The sequence below is a fragment of the Pavona decussata genome, unplaced genomic scaffold (genome assembly GCF_977016875.1).
Source record: "Pavona decussata unplaced genomic scaffold, jaPavDecu1.1 SCAFFOLD_67, whole genome shotgun sequence".
Taxonomy (NCBI): Eukaryota; Metazoa; Cnidaria; class Anthozoa; order Scleractinia; family Agariciidae; genus Pavona; species Pavona decussata.
The window spans coordinates 1074600-1090933 of record NW_028145486.1 but is presented as its reverse complement, the minus strand read 5'-3'; the positions used below and the strand labels follow the sequence as shown (position 1 = coordinate 1090933).

The following is a 16334-nucleotide window of genomic DNA, read 5'->3' as shown; positions in this document are numbered from 1 at the left end:
GACTTAAGCCTTTTCACTATGTTCTTGTGAAGCCCACGTATAAGGGAGAAAAAGAGACGTGGCCATCAACATTGCCCGCGAAGGGTATACCGGTTGTATAGCTATGATATCTTGGGTGTCCTGTGGACGCAACGAGATTGCGCTTTAGTGGCAATCTCTGTTTAAGGTGTATGCGTGATTCCTTATGATAAGTTTGCAGAAGAAATTCAGAAAAGGGTCCAAACTATGGACCAGCTGCCTCCAGAGATGTGTATCTTAGTAAACTGTCATGTACAGGTAAAATTAATGGCGAATACGGCTTTTGCGCATTTATGCCAGTGAGACATGCATTCAACCTTACGTTTTCTTATTGGCAACTTTTGGAGAAATTCGCACCGCACTCTTCAAGAAGTATGACTTGTATTGAGCGGAGAAATCCAGGTAGATAATTATATAATACAGTGATTCGTTGGCATTTTACATGGTGCAGCCAAGGATTTGAAAGCCACGACTACCGTGAAACAAATCCAAGTAGTCGGGTGGGATGGGAAGAGACATTGGACCCAGGACCCTTGGATTACAAGTGCGGTGCCCTAACCATTAGGTCCACAGTCTCAATATATGACCAAGTGTGGTTATTTTGCATAACAAGCGGTAAACAAGAGCGCGAATCACAACAGCCTGTGGATAGGTTGGCACATACTTTCCAGAACTTGTAGTTTGACGGATCAATACTACCGCTCTGTATCCGTTGAGGCAATAGTAACGGTATAAAACAAGAAGTAATGGTCATTTTCTTCACAGAACAGCTTTCCATTGGAACAGTATAACCTGTTAAAAACGCCCCTGATTTTAGCTTCAAGAGGTTACAACTCAAAAAGCAGCTCGATGCCCCCCCCCCCTCCCCCCCCCCCCCCCCACACACACTTTTTTTTTTTTAATTTCAAAAATTTCGTAGGAAAGGGTTCAGAGCCACGTAAAGTTGTTTTGAAAATTTATGGCGTATTCGGCAAAGAAAAAACTGAGAAAAAGTTTCGGATCAGTGTGGAAAGAAATTTGACCCGCTCATTTTTACTGGATACCATCATGGTAAGGAAAACACCGCTCGTTTAACAAATTACGTGCAATTGACACAATATTTTTTAACAACTGGAGCGAATGTTATGCAGGACAAAAATTGGATATGAGTACTTTTTATTTCCCCATTTGCTGCAATTTCAATTTTACATGAGCGCGGCCACCCTGTTAGCAGAGCCTTTCTTTTGACAAAAGGAGGCTCTGCTCGCAGGGTGGAGCGCGGCCAACAAGGGGATGCGAAGTTCTCGTCTAAATGCACATGGTTCGCGTTCCCATCCGGCAACGCCGATCATAGTTTCTTTGTTTGGTCGTTTTGTCTATTTTGTTTGCAGACTAAACTGATTCTTTTCAGCCACTTCACTTTTTCGAACAAGCGCCATAATTTCTTACTTTGCATTTTAAACATGAGTTGATAATCGTATAAACTGAATTTATTGCCGCGCCCAAAATCAAGTTTCATTGAGGCGGTAGCTGGTAATCTCAGCATTCATGATCCCCGCGAGACGAAGGTTATTCGAGGATGGGCGTTTTGCTTGCAATTAAATAATTAATTTGCCGCGGTCAACCTCCATGCTTTGCAAACCAGCAGCGTCGTGCAAAGATGATTACAATCGACGTTTAACTTTGCGTCATAAAAGTTAATTACTTTAAAAGTTAATTTGCACTTCGCAGAAAATTTTGTGGCGTACTGTTCCTTACAGTTTGCAGCAATAAAGAGACATAACGATGGAAAATGTGGTACTGGAAGATCGTGAATCAGGTTGGTAAAGATATTTTCTTTTCCAATTAAAGAAGGAAACTCGAAAACCTCCAAATTCGGAGGTTGAAATTACGAAACAAAAATTCTCGGTCAAAACTATATTGTAAGCTAAATGCTATATTTCGACATAAAAAGCGTATGAGACAATCAGGAGAAAAGCTAGTGCTAGAAAAATTCAGTTGTGTAAAAAAGAAATACTCCACTATCGGGGCGATTTTAGGTAGAGCTTAGTTTTACTGAAAGATCCACGTAGCCCTGGAAAACAAGTCAGCATTAGCGCGCGCAAATTTTTTTTCTAAAAGTGACGTTTTGCTCCGCGTCATAATGGGAGACTGACAGTACAGAACGCAGTTGACAGAATTGTCGGTGGCAGCGTACAAATACTGTGACAGTTTTTGCGACAAATAAGTGAGAGAAATTGACAATGGAGCGCGAACATCACGATTCAGGTTAGTAAACGTATTTGGACTTCGAATCGGATGCGCAAATCTGAAAATTTGTAATTTTAGAGGTTAAAACTACAACGCTAGAATTCGCAAAAATGCGGGGGAAGAGTTTTTTTTTTCATAAAATTCTGAACAACAAGAAAGATCTGGACAAAAAAGTGGTAGGAAACGTACAGTTCCTATTAAAATTCACAATCTTGATATGTCGAGATGAATCGCAGTGTTGTATATGTGCTAACGAATTTTTTTTTTTAACTGCTTTGAAGCAACGAGTTATAATAGCCAGTGTTTGTTTATGTTTTGACACGAGCGCGAAACCTTGGCAACGCAAGTTTGCGCGCGTCATACCAAACAATTACGTCATTAAGGGAGCCTCATTTCCACGCCTCCTTGCGCTTACGGGGGCTTGGGATCGAGGTCGGCAGCGCTAGGGTCCTGGGCTTGGGCAAGGTCTGCGCGTGTAACCGCGCGTGCCTCTTCCCTATCTCTTTACCAGTCTCTTCCATAACAGCTCAACGTATGACGTCACATTCGATCACCCGCTGGTGACGACTGGGACCGAGGCTCTGTGGGCTCATTATTTCGTTAGCTCTCGCTCAGAAAACAAACATTTCTAGTTACGATCTTAATTTCTTGGAAGTTACAGCTTATCCCATCCTTAAATAATGCAAAAAGAACCGCCAAAAATATATAGTTAGCTGGTGACAGCCTTTGGTAGAAAGATAAAAAGCAACCTTTCAGTGTAAGTTGAAAAACCACCACCGGCAAAGCGCTGCCAGCGATGCAACTCTTTTAGCGTTCGATACATCCTTGTTTACCCATCCTCGCTGTCTTTTTCTTATTTTAGAGTCATTTATTATTAGTTTGTTTTTTTTTTTCTCGCTTATCCTTGGAGTTCAGTACAAAAATCCCGACATGTGAATTAAATTTAATTACAAAATTCAAATTTTGTTCCATTTAGGTACAAACCGCTTATCCCGGAAAAAATTACAAAGTAAGATAACTAAAGCAAAGAAAGTGGAGAAGGTAAGTTAATTAAACACACAACAAATAGTTATTCAGAAATTATAGAAAGTTATTTTCAGCGCTTTTAACAGCATAGACGATTACGTAAGATAACAGCTTGCGCGTAACAACTGAACAATTGAGTGTAGCGTCCGAAAAAGTTGCAACTTATGACATTATGGACGTACAAGAATCTTAAACGGCGTTTCATTATCTTAGGCAAGCCAGAATATTGTGAAACCTACGTTTGTCGCTGAAAGTTTCCCAGTTTCTCGGTTGTTCATTCCTCTCTGTGAGCCAGCTGTTTAATTTGAAGTAGTTCGTTGGTGACGACCGCTTGATTGCCTGCGCGCGCTTTGTTTTGAAAAGGAAAAATGATAACGCCACCCTTCCATTTGATTTAAGACGAGATCCGTTGCTCATTCTTTGATATTGAGGAACCTCGTAGATATCTGTTTCTTGAAAATAGATTTTCAACTTAAATGAAGCTCTATCAAGATGATGAATAAAGCTGTTGCGCAATAGAAAATCATCTCGATTTGCTGGTAATAATGAGCTGTGGACTTGAGCGCTTTGGCGCTAGCTAGCCTGAACGGTAATTATCTTACTTTTTAAGTGAGAGAATATTTGTGTCATCGGATCCCAAAACATCTAGTGAAATTTTATGGAATACCGGCTGTTTTCATTTTATTCAGAAGCTCAAAGAGAAGGATGAAGAATTCAATCGGCAACTGGAGCAAATAGAGGAAGTTAAGATCGATCAGTAAGTATACTGTTAATAATGAAGTACACTGACTTTATGGTGACAACTTACATTGTTTATCAAGATGGCATCCTCTAAATTCGTTGGACCTGCATCACGCAGCTCAATTGTTTCAGGGTTAGCCTCTACTGTTCATTTTAGCCAATCCTGTGAGCCCCGTGAGAGCTTCGAGGGGCCTGTAATGAAAACAAAATTAACGAATCTCATTGGCTATTAGCAGACTTGATTTGAGCATTGAAAATATAGTTTGTGCGTCACCAGGCTGAGTAATTACGCATCTTAAAGGCCCCTAACAAGACCGGAATCTAATCATTACAAAAACAGTTTCCTAGTAACTGTCTCTTTTTTTGCGTACAAACAAAATTTGTTGCGGAAATATTTTTGCTTCCGAGAAATAAAAGTAAAATGGATTCTTTTCAGGAACATTTGTTTCCCGAACGAATGTTTACCCGTTTACCCGCCGAAGACGTGTCTTCAAAACAGAAATTCAAGTTACTTAAACTGCTTTTCAATTACCTCAACTGGCTCTACTTGAACATGGACGTGGCACAAATATACGCGAATTGAACTAGTGGGTCTTGGTCCCCAGTGGCATTTTCTATACTTCAAATATCTAAGACAGTCAATTAAACCATCCTATAACCACATTATTTAACGTAATGGTAAAAGGCTTAGATCTGCGGGTTGTTTTATTGGTTTCGACACGCTATTTGGAGTGCTGATGTTTTCTATATTACATTCACTAATTTAAAGAGAACAAAAGGCCGAAACGAGGCCGAATTGTCAGCCTCCTGCTCACATAGGGAAGCACTTCACATCTAAATTGAAACTGCTAATTTCATTTAAAACTGATTTCATAATGCTGTCACTATAGGGAAATTGATGCCGAGATATTTCAAGAACCATCCAACACAGAGAGGGCGAAGATGGAGGTATGAACATTTAAACAGTTTAGCACGTTTTTAACCTTAGATATCGAGCTCTTTTGAAACAACCTGTGAGTCCCTTGGAACCAGCTGTGTGTCCAGAATTCTTGTTTTGGTTTTTATTAAAATACTTTCTTTATTTTGTTTTCAGGCCGAGCTTCTCAAGTTCCATCATGAAAATATATTTTATTTACGGTATGTTCAAATCTCAGTGTTAACTGTGAAATTCCTCAAGTGAAATAAGCCTGGCTTTTAATGCCAGGCTTTTACAACATTTTTGCAAAATCACATTCTAAAACTTGTTCTAATTCTGAATGGGTACAGTTAATTTCGTGAATATTGCATTCGGTGGAAATTTTAAACGATTCTACCCCCCCCCCCCCTCCCCACCCACCCACTTCAAATACCAAGGAAGTCGGGTTTCTCGAGTCAGCTTACAACTAATAACCAAATTCAGCTTGCAACTTTCATTTTTTTGTGACAATAATGATAGCACGCTATATTTTGTAACCTTACTGGATTGTTGACTTGAGTAATAAATTTAGAAGTATTGACGAATGGAAATTACAAAGTTATTGTTTGAGATTTGAGATTTAAGTCTGTCTTCACTTGAAGCTTCCTCACGCTTTACGTCCATTATGACTCAGAATTTTTCAAATGAAACCACGCTTATATGCAAGGGGTGTTTAAGCTGAATATATTTAGTGGTTCATCCACTAGTACATCTGGACAAGCGCCTATAGTGTCAAGAGTGATGTTGTAGAATATATTCATAGATAAATCGCTTTGTTTTGTCTTTATTCGTCATGTTCTTTTATTTCCTTCTTTTCCTTCCCACGTGTTCTTCAACGTTTTGCTAAAAAGAGTTTTCTTTCGTGTTTAGAGCCCTCAACGAGTTTTTCATTGACGGCGAAGTGAATGGAGGACAGGCTGCGGTGAGTGACATGCAAATTTGGTACTATGGCAAAAAAAAAAAGGACATTGGCACTTTGTAACGGCTAGTACAGTGATATTTCTTTTGCCATAAAAATAATTAGTCCGTAAAACTGAAGTAAACTAGGAAAAGACTTAGAAATAGTTGTATGGAATACGCTTTAACTGTTCATCTACTCTATTAAAGCGGTCGCGCTCTTGCCAAATGTTTTTCCCTTTTGGTCTATAAAAGTGCCAAAGATTGTTATTTTTATTTTTATTATTTTATGAGCTTTGCCTTTATGTTACCAAAAAAAAAGGATCACAATCAATATGTAGACGTTGGCAGGGACATCATTACAGCTAAGTAGCCAATTACAGCGGGCCCAGAGATAAAATATATGTAAAAGAAAGAAAGAAAAAACACATCACATGCAGCACATTATTGGTACGTCAAGAATCTTGTGGAGTTGCATTTCAAACAGATGGTTTCAAACGTTCGAGGGTTGTCCGGGTTGTAGTTCATTCTGACAGCAGGAGAGAACACCCTTTATACAGAATCTTAGTTGTTCTAAATTTATTTTAATGCGTATATACAATTCCTTTTTGTTCCTTTCAGCTTGAGGCTGTAGAAGAGTTCCTTATCAAAAGGTAATAAGATCTCTGCTAATCAAGTCTTAAAGCCTGATCAGTCCTTTACGATTAATATTCAAAATTCTTTATTTTTAACACTAATGAGACCGATCAGCAAATTAGCAATTTTCTGGCACACTTGTCAGAGATTTCGAAAAGAACCCCTTTACTAACAGAAACTCAGGACCTCGTTTTGTGGGCGTAGCTTAAACCAATTTCCAACTCTCAGGGGAACTAATCGTGAATTGATCATTTCTCAAATCCCTCAAACGTGCCGGTGTATCGCTAAGGCTAAAAGTGATCCTTTTGTTGAAACTTGAACACCCTAGACGGCATAAATCCCCATAAACAACGAACTATTCAGTGGAAATATGGGTCACTCACCCGGTCCGGATTTAAGTGGGACGTAGAATAATATCCACAAGTGTAAGAATATACCAAAGCCCAATTGAAAGTGAAGTAATTAATGTTTTAGTCGAAAGAGGAGATTTTATGTAACGTTACAACAACGACAACAACAACAACAACAAAAACAGTAAGTTTATTTTTTTCTCTTTTACATTGAAAGGGAATCAAAGACAGCAAGTAGCAATGAAGACACCGTAAGTTAACTCATTTCCCGTTTTATATTTCTGGCGCGAAGTTCCAAAAGTATCGCCTCTCCTCATTGTCGGATTTATCGGCCTCTCACTAGCTTTGCTTTCGTGTGGTAGGTGCTTTTGGGTCGTTCAACATTGTAACGTATCCGCAGTGCTTATCATGCTAATTAAAATCGCAACAACCAGAAAGCACAACTTTCTTGTAAAATAGCATTCTCAATACGATTTTTAAAGATGAGTCTTTTTTACTGAGAAATAGCAATTAACAAAACGTACGGAGGTCTTCGTCTCATGTTTAATTGCCGTCAGGCTATCCCTTTGACCATGGTGCATGATGCTCAAGTTTTAACTTCAATGGTTCATGTAATTTCAAACACCACTAATTTATTTAATGCTTGACAACTGTTTCTCGACTGACTAAAATACACGTCGCTAATGCTGAGTAATATTTAGCGGTTAGCTATAACTACAGATAGAAATCCCGACTTACCCATCATGCGCGATAAAGCTGCGCACTGCAAAACAGAGGATTAACCTTAAAAGCTGTTATTGCCCTCTGTTCATGACTACAAATGCTTTTTCCTTTAGGTAATTGGGGACGAATCTATTGCTACTAAAAGGTAACTTTATTTGACTAAATCGTAATTGTCTTTTTAGAGACCAATATTCTTGAACGCTAGCGTCAGCGCAAAGCTCTGTCTTTCCGTTTTTTGTATCTCCAAACCGGCCCAAAAGTCCAAACCTGAGTCAGTTGCCTGCACTCTGCTTTCATGCGTTAGACGTTTGTTGTGAGCTTCATTGTTAAATTAAGTTTGTGCTAGCTTTAATGAGTGAATGATAGAATGGGAACACTAAAATGGACAAATAACTGAGACATAAATGCATGGAGTCGACTGGATGCCATAATTATAATTAATCCAAACGGAGACCAAAACAACTTTATTTATCTGCAGCGAGCCGGTGAAAAAGAAGAAAAATAGAAGAAACAAAAAGAAGAACAAGAAGAAGGCGAAAATCGATAATGAGGAGGTTAGTTGAATGACTGCATGTGAGTCAGTGATGCTCTGCACGTTTTACTGAGACTTTTTTCTTTAGCTATTTCAAGGGAAGAAGCGAATGTGAACAGTGCTCCCCGCTCTCCCTCATTCAGTGTTCATCGCATGTAAAAAGCTGTTCGTGTAGCCACGTTCGATCAACAAAAAATGGGAAGCGGGGTGTGTCAAAGAAATGTGGCCGTTCTTGTAGTTACTACATCGGATGATCAGATACAACAATTAGTACGAGAATCCACTCGCCATAGAAACTGATAAATATCCACAAAAGAAATGTCGGTACCAACTTTTCTTTTGTAACAGCTGGTTACGTGACAAATATTATACGAAATCATAAATCTGAAGCATCTTATTTTAGGAATAATTTTATCAGAAATAACACGAACGAATATAAATGAGGCAGCTTGGTAGTTTTCAAGCCAATATTCTATTCTACGGCCGTTTGAACTTAGACTAGTAGCAGAATCGAAAAACTTTGTGTCTTTGAAAGAATCAACTATTGATAATTTAATACAGCTACAAGTTTTACAATGGTAGGTCACGTCTCAAATCGTTACAAACGGCCTATGGAGATGAGTTCTTTGTAGTTTGAAATAATGGCCTTAATTTAAACTATTATGGTCACTTCAGCATGTTTGCTGTTGTTGTTGTTGTTACTAATTTTACTTTCCTTTCTTCTTCTTTGGATCTACAGGTCGCTAAGCAACAAGACATCCAAATAGCAAAGTGAGTTTTGTAGCGATAGAATCGATATATTAATGATGGGATCCATATTCTAACCATATAATCGAAATATTTGCCCTAGCATCGATATTCTATCGATTGAATCAATCAATTAACGAATAAGGAGTTTGAGAGGCCCCGCGTTTATGCTACCTAGCCATGCAGAGATGTTAATTTTCAGTCATTCAAAAAGTCAGTCAAAAAGGCTATTCAAACTGTAATGGCCTTTTATTTCTCGGTAGGATCGCGGAGGATTTGGTGGAGAAGACAATTTCTGAAAGTCTGGAGGAGGTACAAAGATCGTTTAAAATTATTGTCGTTCGTTAGATATGTGATCTGTTGTGTTGATGTGTTATTCAATTCGTACTTTCGATTTCGCTTTCTTTAGCTATAAAAACGTCAGTGTCTTTTGGCTTTAGTAACAGTGTTGATTTGATGCTCCTTGTTGTTTTTTAATTTATTTAACTGATTTTTATATTGTTTTGAAAAAGCTCGCACTTCGTACCTACTGCCAAAAATGTTGTTGTTGGTTTTGCTTTTCAACAATCTCTATTGCAAACGGTTCACAAAACTTAATCTTAACCTACATATTTTTGGAACGTTTTGTAAAAAAAAAGCAACTTGTAAGATATAACTGGTCGAAAGTTGGAGGTGACTGATCCTCAATGTGTAAGACATACTCATGCTTAGCCTTGTTTGTGTGTTTTAAGATCTGCCATGTTTGTTGTTGTTGTTATTATTAATTTTACTTTCCTTTCTGGTTCTTTGGATCTACAGGTCGCTAAGCAACAAGACATCCAAATAGCAAAGTATGTTTTGTAGCCAAATAATTGATATTCTAACGATATAATCGAAATATTAGCCATAGCATCGATATTCTAGTAATAGCATCGATGAATTAGTGAATAAGGAGTTTAAGAGGCTCCACGTTTATGCCACCTAGCTAGAGATGTTAACTTTCCGTCATTCAGTTTATAAATGAAATCAGCGGAAAAAAGGCAATTCAAACTGTAATGGCCTTTTATTTCTCGATAGGATCGCGGAGGATTTGGTGGAGAAGACCATTTCTGAAAGTTTGGAGGAGGTAAAAAGATTGTTTAAAATTAGCAAATCTGACTGAGATATATAAATAGATAGTTAGATTGGTAGATAATTTAATACAGCTACAAGTTTTACAATAGTCGGTCACGTGTCAAACTGTTACAAACGGCCTATGGAGATGAGTTCTTTGTAGTTTGAAATACTGGCCTAAATTTGAACGATTATGGTCACTTCAGCATGTTTGTTGTTGTTGTTATCATTAATTTTACTTTCCTTTCTGCTTCTTTGGATCTTCAGGTCGCTAAGGAACAAGACATCCAAATAGCAAAGTGAGTTTTGTAGCGATATAATCGATATTCTAACGTTATAATCGAAATATTCAGTAGCCATAGCATCGATATTCTATTGATGGAATCGATAAATTAGCGAATAAGAACTTTGAGAGGCCCCGCGTTTATGCTACCTAGCTGAGATGTTAACTTTCAGTCATTCAGTTTATAAATGAAGTCAGTAGAAAAAATGGCAATTCAAACTGTAATGGCCTTTAATTTCTCGGTAGGACCGCGGAAGATTTGGTGGAGAAGACCATTTCTGAAAGTCTGGAGGAGGTAAAAGATCGTTTTAATTTAGCTTATCCTACTCAATTGGTTAATGTCGTTCATTAGACATGTGATCTGTTGTGTTGATGTGTTATCTAATTCATACTTTCGATTCCGCTTTCTTTAGCTTTAAAAACGTCAGTTTCTTTGGCTTTAGAAACAGTGTGTTGATTTTATGCTCCTTGTTATCTTTTAATTTGCTTAACTGATTTTTATATTGTTATGAAAAAGCTCGCACCCCGTACTACTGCCAAAAATGTTGTTGGTATGCTTTTCAATAATTTCTATTACAAACGGTTCACAAAAATTAATCTTAATCTACATATTTTCGGAACGTTTTGTAAAAGAAAAAAAATTGTAAGATATAACTGGTCAAAAGTTGGAGTGATTGATCCTCAATGTGTGACACATACTGATGCTTAGCTTTGTTTGCTGTTGTGTTTCATATTATGCGGGCAATGTGTTCTGTTCTTCTTTTTTCCAAACATCTATCTTGATCTAGTGCCCAGCGATGCATGAGGGGAATTGCTGGAACTAACGGGTGAACGAGTACAAAACACCAATGGCGTTTGCGGATAAAGGCCAAAAACACGATGAAATCTAATACAAGTTATTGTCTTTTCATGTTCATATAGCTGGAGTCTGAGGAACTCGCTAAGAGCCTAACTAGCTCTCCTGAGAATCATCAATTGCTTAGCAGCCTCCAGGAAGCAGTAGAAAATAAGGAAGAAACAGAGCCAGATTTGGAGCAAAAGATGGCAGAACAAGATTGTGAGCAAAGAGATACCCCACAGGACACCCAACAACAGACAATGGAATTGATCCAACAGATCAAGATGCTGCAAGAACAGTTACAAGAGGTTGGCATATCTGAATTATTGCAGTTTTTCCTTTCTGTTACATAAATGTATTAGGAAAATATCTTTTTCCGCACTGACATTCAAATTCATAACCCCTGCTTCAGCACAATCAGCAGTATCACAGGAAAGTACTGCTTAGTAGCTTTCATTTGAATTAACACACTGTAGGATTACATCCAAGGACTGGAAAGATAGAACCTCCTTTAACGGCATAATAAACAATGACACGCAACAGAGAAATACGCTACGAAGCTTCATTAGAATGGTCACACTTTAGGATTTCATCCACAGACTTACAGGCTAATGTTACAGCGCAATGAACAGTACCTCGGGAAAATACTGCTTCGTAGCTCGGTCCCAAGATTGTTAATTAAGAACTTTATTTCAGCAAATGTGAGGATTGTATCTTGGGTGAAAATAAACGAGAACGCTTTTCTGTTTAATTCTTTAGAGAGATACTACCATAAAAAGACAACAGAATGAACTGAACAAGTCGTCTCAAGCCCTCTCAGAAGCCGAATCACTGATTAGCGATCTTGAGGACCGAGTATCAGAGAAAGACAATACCATCACTGAACTGTACAGTCTAAGGGAGAAGGACCAGGAAAATAACAAAAGCAAGATGGATGAGTTAAACCAAGCCTTGAATGAGAATAATCAGGAGTTACAAAAGAGAGACGGAAAGCTAGACCACATGACTGAAGAACTTGAGAGTCTGAAAGGTGAGCTGGAAAAATACAAGCTAAATACAGAAGAGATGGAGAAATATCTCGAACAGGTTCAGGGAATGAACGCTAATGACGTTAAAAGAATTCATAAAGAACACCAGAAAGAGTTGCAAGCCGTGAATTCAAAACATGTTGCTGAATTGGAAGATCTTAAGTTGTTGACTAAAAAGCAACTGGATGAATCAGGTCAGGAGATGGAAAAGCGGAGACAAGCGTACGACAGTGAGGTGCATGATTTGAAAGAGTCGCTTGGCGAACAGACCGCAGCCAATGAGGATTTGGAACAACAGTTGGCTACATTAAAAGAACAATATGATGATGCTGTGGCTTGTTTGAGAGAAACAGATGCAACCTTAGAGAGGGTCCAGTTTGGGCTGAAAGAGCAGGAGGCTTCACACATGAACGAAATCTGTTTGTTAAGAAGCGAGTTGAAGAGTAAGGGTGAACAAATTGCCGAGTTAGAGGACAAGATAGCGAGTGAAGAAGAACAGAACTGGAAGATAATCAAAAACCTTACAGAAGAGAGAAAGAAACTCGTTAATGAGCATAAATCTCTGATAGGCGCCCACAAGGTGTTGGAACAAAGGATTGCCAGTTTATATGAAAACCTTTCAGATGTAACTGATGAAAGAGACTCTCTCTTTAATGAAGTTGAGTTGCTGAGAAACACTCACAAGGCGATGGAGAAAGGCGTGGATCTCTTGGAGAACAGCATTTGTCCTGTTTCCAATAAATTTAACAGTGCGTCGTCACTTGTGGAAGATTCTATAGAGAGGCTTGAAGTTTGGCGAAGTGCTGGCTTTACTGAAGGTACAGTATTATGGGTTAAAGGTAGATTACATCTTCATCACAATATTTTCCCTTCTGTTTGAACGAATGTTCTTAAAACGTTAGCCTATAAGAGGTAGAAAAGGAAATTGGGAACGGCTTCTTCGTCCAGTTAAGTTAAATTTCCAAAGCCCTGAGCTTACTGTTTCGTCTTTTAGTGTGCGCACGTAGAACGCGGCCTTTCCTCCAATCACCAGAAGACTAAGACAAGTGCTCCATGCTTAAGACAATTATTCTTAGAGGCCCTTCTTTTCCTCGTAGTAGTATTTTACACAGTTGCGTTAGACAGAATGAGCAATCTGAGCTTGTTTAAAGGTGCACTTGCAAATTACATGTATACTAGTAATACTAAACAACGTAGAGAATGCAAGCTAACATAATGAATAATAACCCATGAAATCATTTTAATAAATCAATTGGAAATGTTCGCAAACACTGATCAAATCCGGATTGTTCAAGACCCCTTAACGATATTAAGTACAGAAAACGGTGGTGGCGCTTTACTGTTAATGTTTTGTCAAAGGAAAAACATCAAAACACCTTCAATCTTTTTTTCCAAATCTATTTAACGGTATTGGCAAATCATTTTTTCAATTTATATAAACGGCACCAGGTTTGGCCTATGAACGTGGACTCTGAGGTTGAACATCAAACTTAATTCATGCCACGATGACAGGAAAAGCTCAAGAGGTTATTTCACGATTGAAATGTATGAAATGTCACAAATTTAAGGAAAAACAAATGAAAGACTATCACAGTTGTCAGTTTAAGGTGGTAGTGTCTGATCTCCCTCTTCACCAAAGTCTTATTTTTGGTTTAAAATTGGCAAAACTAACTTCTTCTAACGAGAACCTTTCAATATGTGCCGAAAATATTGAGAATTTTCAACTCTAACGTGGATCTTGAAATTAAAATGTTTTTACTCTACTTGTTGTTGTTGTTGTTGAAGGTACTCCAGACCAGGCCAAGTTGATAACGAAGCTTAACCAGATACATGAACTACTGCAACACAAAAACAAGTTGGACGTTAAGCTGAAACAAGAACTCCAGGAGACTAAAGAAGAACTTGAGAAGGAAAAAGAAAAGTTCAGAAACGAATTGAACGAGCGAGAAACGAGAGAGCGTTCTCTAAAAGAGAGCAAAGAAAAGCTTGAAACACAGCTGACAGAAATGGAGAAAGAATCCTATCATTTACTTCAGGAGCTGTCCCTGTTACAGGTTTGTATCCTCTTGTACAAACGTTTGTGTAATTTAAAACTCCCCGTACGATATGAATGCGACTTTAGTAAATACATACACGAGAAGAAAGCAAAAAGCACAGCAAGGCAACTAACTTAGACCGAAATATATAGAACAAAATAATACGAAACTTTCAAGATCTGTACTGTAACTCCGGAGAAAAAAACTGATCAGCGATTCGATTAAGTAAACGAGAATTTTATATATACCGAGATAAAAGACAATTTATGAAGAATTTATCGGTTTGTATAACACGAATTACTTAATTGCACCGTTGAAACTCATAAAGGAAATCAATAATAAAACAAAAAAATGAACAAATGAATCTAACAGAAAAAGGTAGCGCTCGTGGCTAACAGTTCCCTTCAAAAACAGTTTTATAACGAGACGACGCAATAGAACACCAAGCTCATTTGACTTCACTTCCAAACTACAAAAAATTAATTAAATCCACCTTCTGTCTTTTTATTTGATTTTTTCAAATAAAAGGAGCCACTTTATGGAAAGCTCTATCGGGACGTGCTCTGCCTACCGCAGACGACTAGGCCTATCACGTGACATAGCGGGAGATGTGCTCGGGAGAGAACCAGATACAATAGAAATCGATTTCGCTGCAGTAAAATGTTGCATACAGTTGATTTTTGAAGCGCGTTCACCCTTTTGCCTCAACAAAACAAACCAGGCCGCATATGTACGCCTTAACTGCCCATTTTGCAGTCTGTCATTGGTTTGAATTGAGTTTTTTGGAAAATAGTAAAAAGCACAAATTTACGCAAGTAACAAAATTGTCACAAATCATGAACTGCATGTTTAATTCTTATCAGTTTAATTTGCTAAAACATTCAAATTAATATTGTGCATTTTGTCCTTTTTTCAGCGGAAGAAGAAGATGAAGGTTTTTAGACGCTGGTTCAAGTGTCTTCGACCAAACGAATTTCATTGAAAGCTTACTTTCACTGCTGTATTTTAAACGTTAACTATTTTGCGTTTTTTTCTTTTTTGTCAATTATTGTTGTAAAATAGATTTCCGTGTATAGTGCCCTTTTGTTTTTAGTTTTCGATATTGGAAAAAAAAAAAAACTAAAAAAAAAGCCACAAAAAACAAAAAGCAAAAAAAAAAGAACTTAAGAAAAAAACAAACAAAAAAAAAACATATTACGTACTAAATCTGACTAGGTAATGACGGCAGTCTTCTTTTTTATGAATATGGAAAATTTGACATGTTTCCTTTTTTTTTTTTCTTTTCGTGAAAAATTTTTACTTGACCGGACGGACTCTAAAAAAAAGGAAAAAAAACAAACAAATAATACTACAAAAAAGCAAAAAAATAAAATAAAATAAAACTTAAGAAAAAAACAAACAAAAAACATATTACGTTCTAAAACTGACTAGGTAATGACGGCAGTCTTCTTTTTAACGAATATGAAAAAGTTGGGATGTTTCCTTTTTTCTTTTCGTGGAAAATATTTTATTCTACCGAATGGACTCTAAATCAGTGGCATTTTCCATTAATTTTCACGTTTCCCTTTGTTAAACGAAAATTGTGATTAACTTGACTGTAATTTCAATTGCAACTTTGGCGCAGATGGTTCGAAAATAGAAAATTGAAAATACAAATAGAAAATAGAAAATTGCAAAGAGATCTTTTATCAATCATTTTTCTCTTCTTACGTTGCCATTTTAACATTTTACCTTGCTAACTTGTATAAACGTCTTTTTCAAAAGTGTAAGCCACAACAATTTATGAAACAGGTAATTATGTGGGACAACAAAAAAAGAAAAAAAAAAGAGGAAATTTTTCTCTTCTTACGTTGCCATTTTAACATTTTACCTTGCTAACTTGTATAAACGTCTTTTTCAAAAGTGTAAGCCACAACAATTTATGAAACAGGTAATTATGTGGGACAACAAAAAAAGAAAAAAAAAGAGGAAACCAAAACAAACAAAATCTGCCCCCCCCCCCCCCCCCCAATATTAAGGATAAAAAAAAAAGAGAGCGAGAGAGAGAGAGAGAGAGAGAGAGAGAGAGAGAGAGAGAGAGAGAGAGAGAGAGATACAAGCAAACAAAACACACACAAAAACCAACTAAACAAACAATAACGAAGCGAACAAATAAAACATATCACAAAGAAAGAGAGAGAGAAGAAAGCAAATGATATTTACT

The 16334-nt window shown here is 37.4% G+C and overlaps 1 protein-coding gene across 8 annotated transcripts; it reads left to right on the top strand.

Annotated features, from left to right (window-relative positions):
- The first annotated feature begins 1729 nt into the window (after nt 1–1729).
- LOC146477957 (uncharacterized) lies at nt 1730–15950 on the top strand. Of its 8 annotated transcripts, none has more exons than XM_085112624.1 (20): nt 1730–1816; nt 3224–3288; nt 3963–4030; nt 4905–4962; nt 5108–5151; nt 5840–5891; nt 6488–6519; nt 7070–7103; nt 7689–7720; nt 8054–8129; nt 8847–8878; nt 9118–9166; nt 9653–9684; nt 9911–9959; nt 10214–10245; nt 10476–10524; nt 11151–11375; nt 11827–12913; nt 13881–14149; nt 15048–15950. In XM_085112624.1, the coding sequence occupies exons 1-20, from the start codon at nt 1783–1785 to the stop codon at nt 15111–15113; spliced, it is 2385 nt and encodes a 794-aa protein (XP_084968750.1). In that variant the 5' UTR covers nt 1730–1782; the 3' UTR covers nt 15114–15950. The 8 variants fall into 8 exon arrangements, with proteins under 8 accessions (XP_084968750.1, XP_084968753.1, XP_084968752.1 ...); XM_085112625.1 differs by lacking the exon at nt 1730–1816 and adding an exon at nt 2160–2265; XM_085112631.1 differs by lacking the exon at nt 1730–1816 and adding an exon at nt 2814–3002 and having other exon boundaries at nt 5842–5891.
- The last annotated feature ends 384 nt before the right edge of the window (nt 15951–16334 follow it).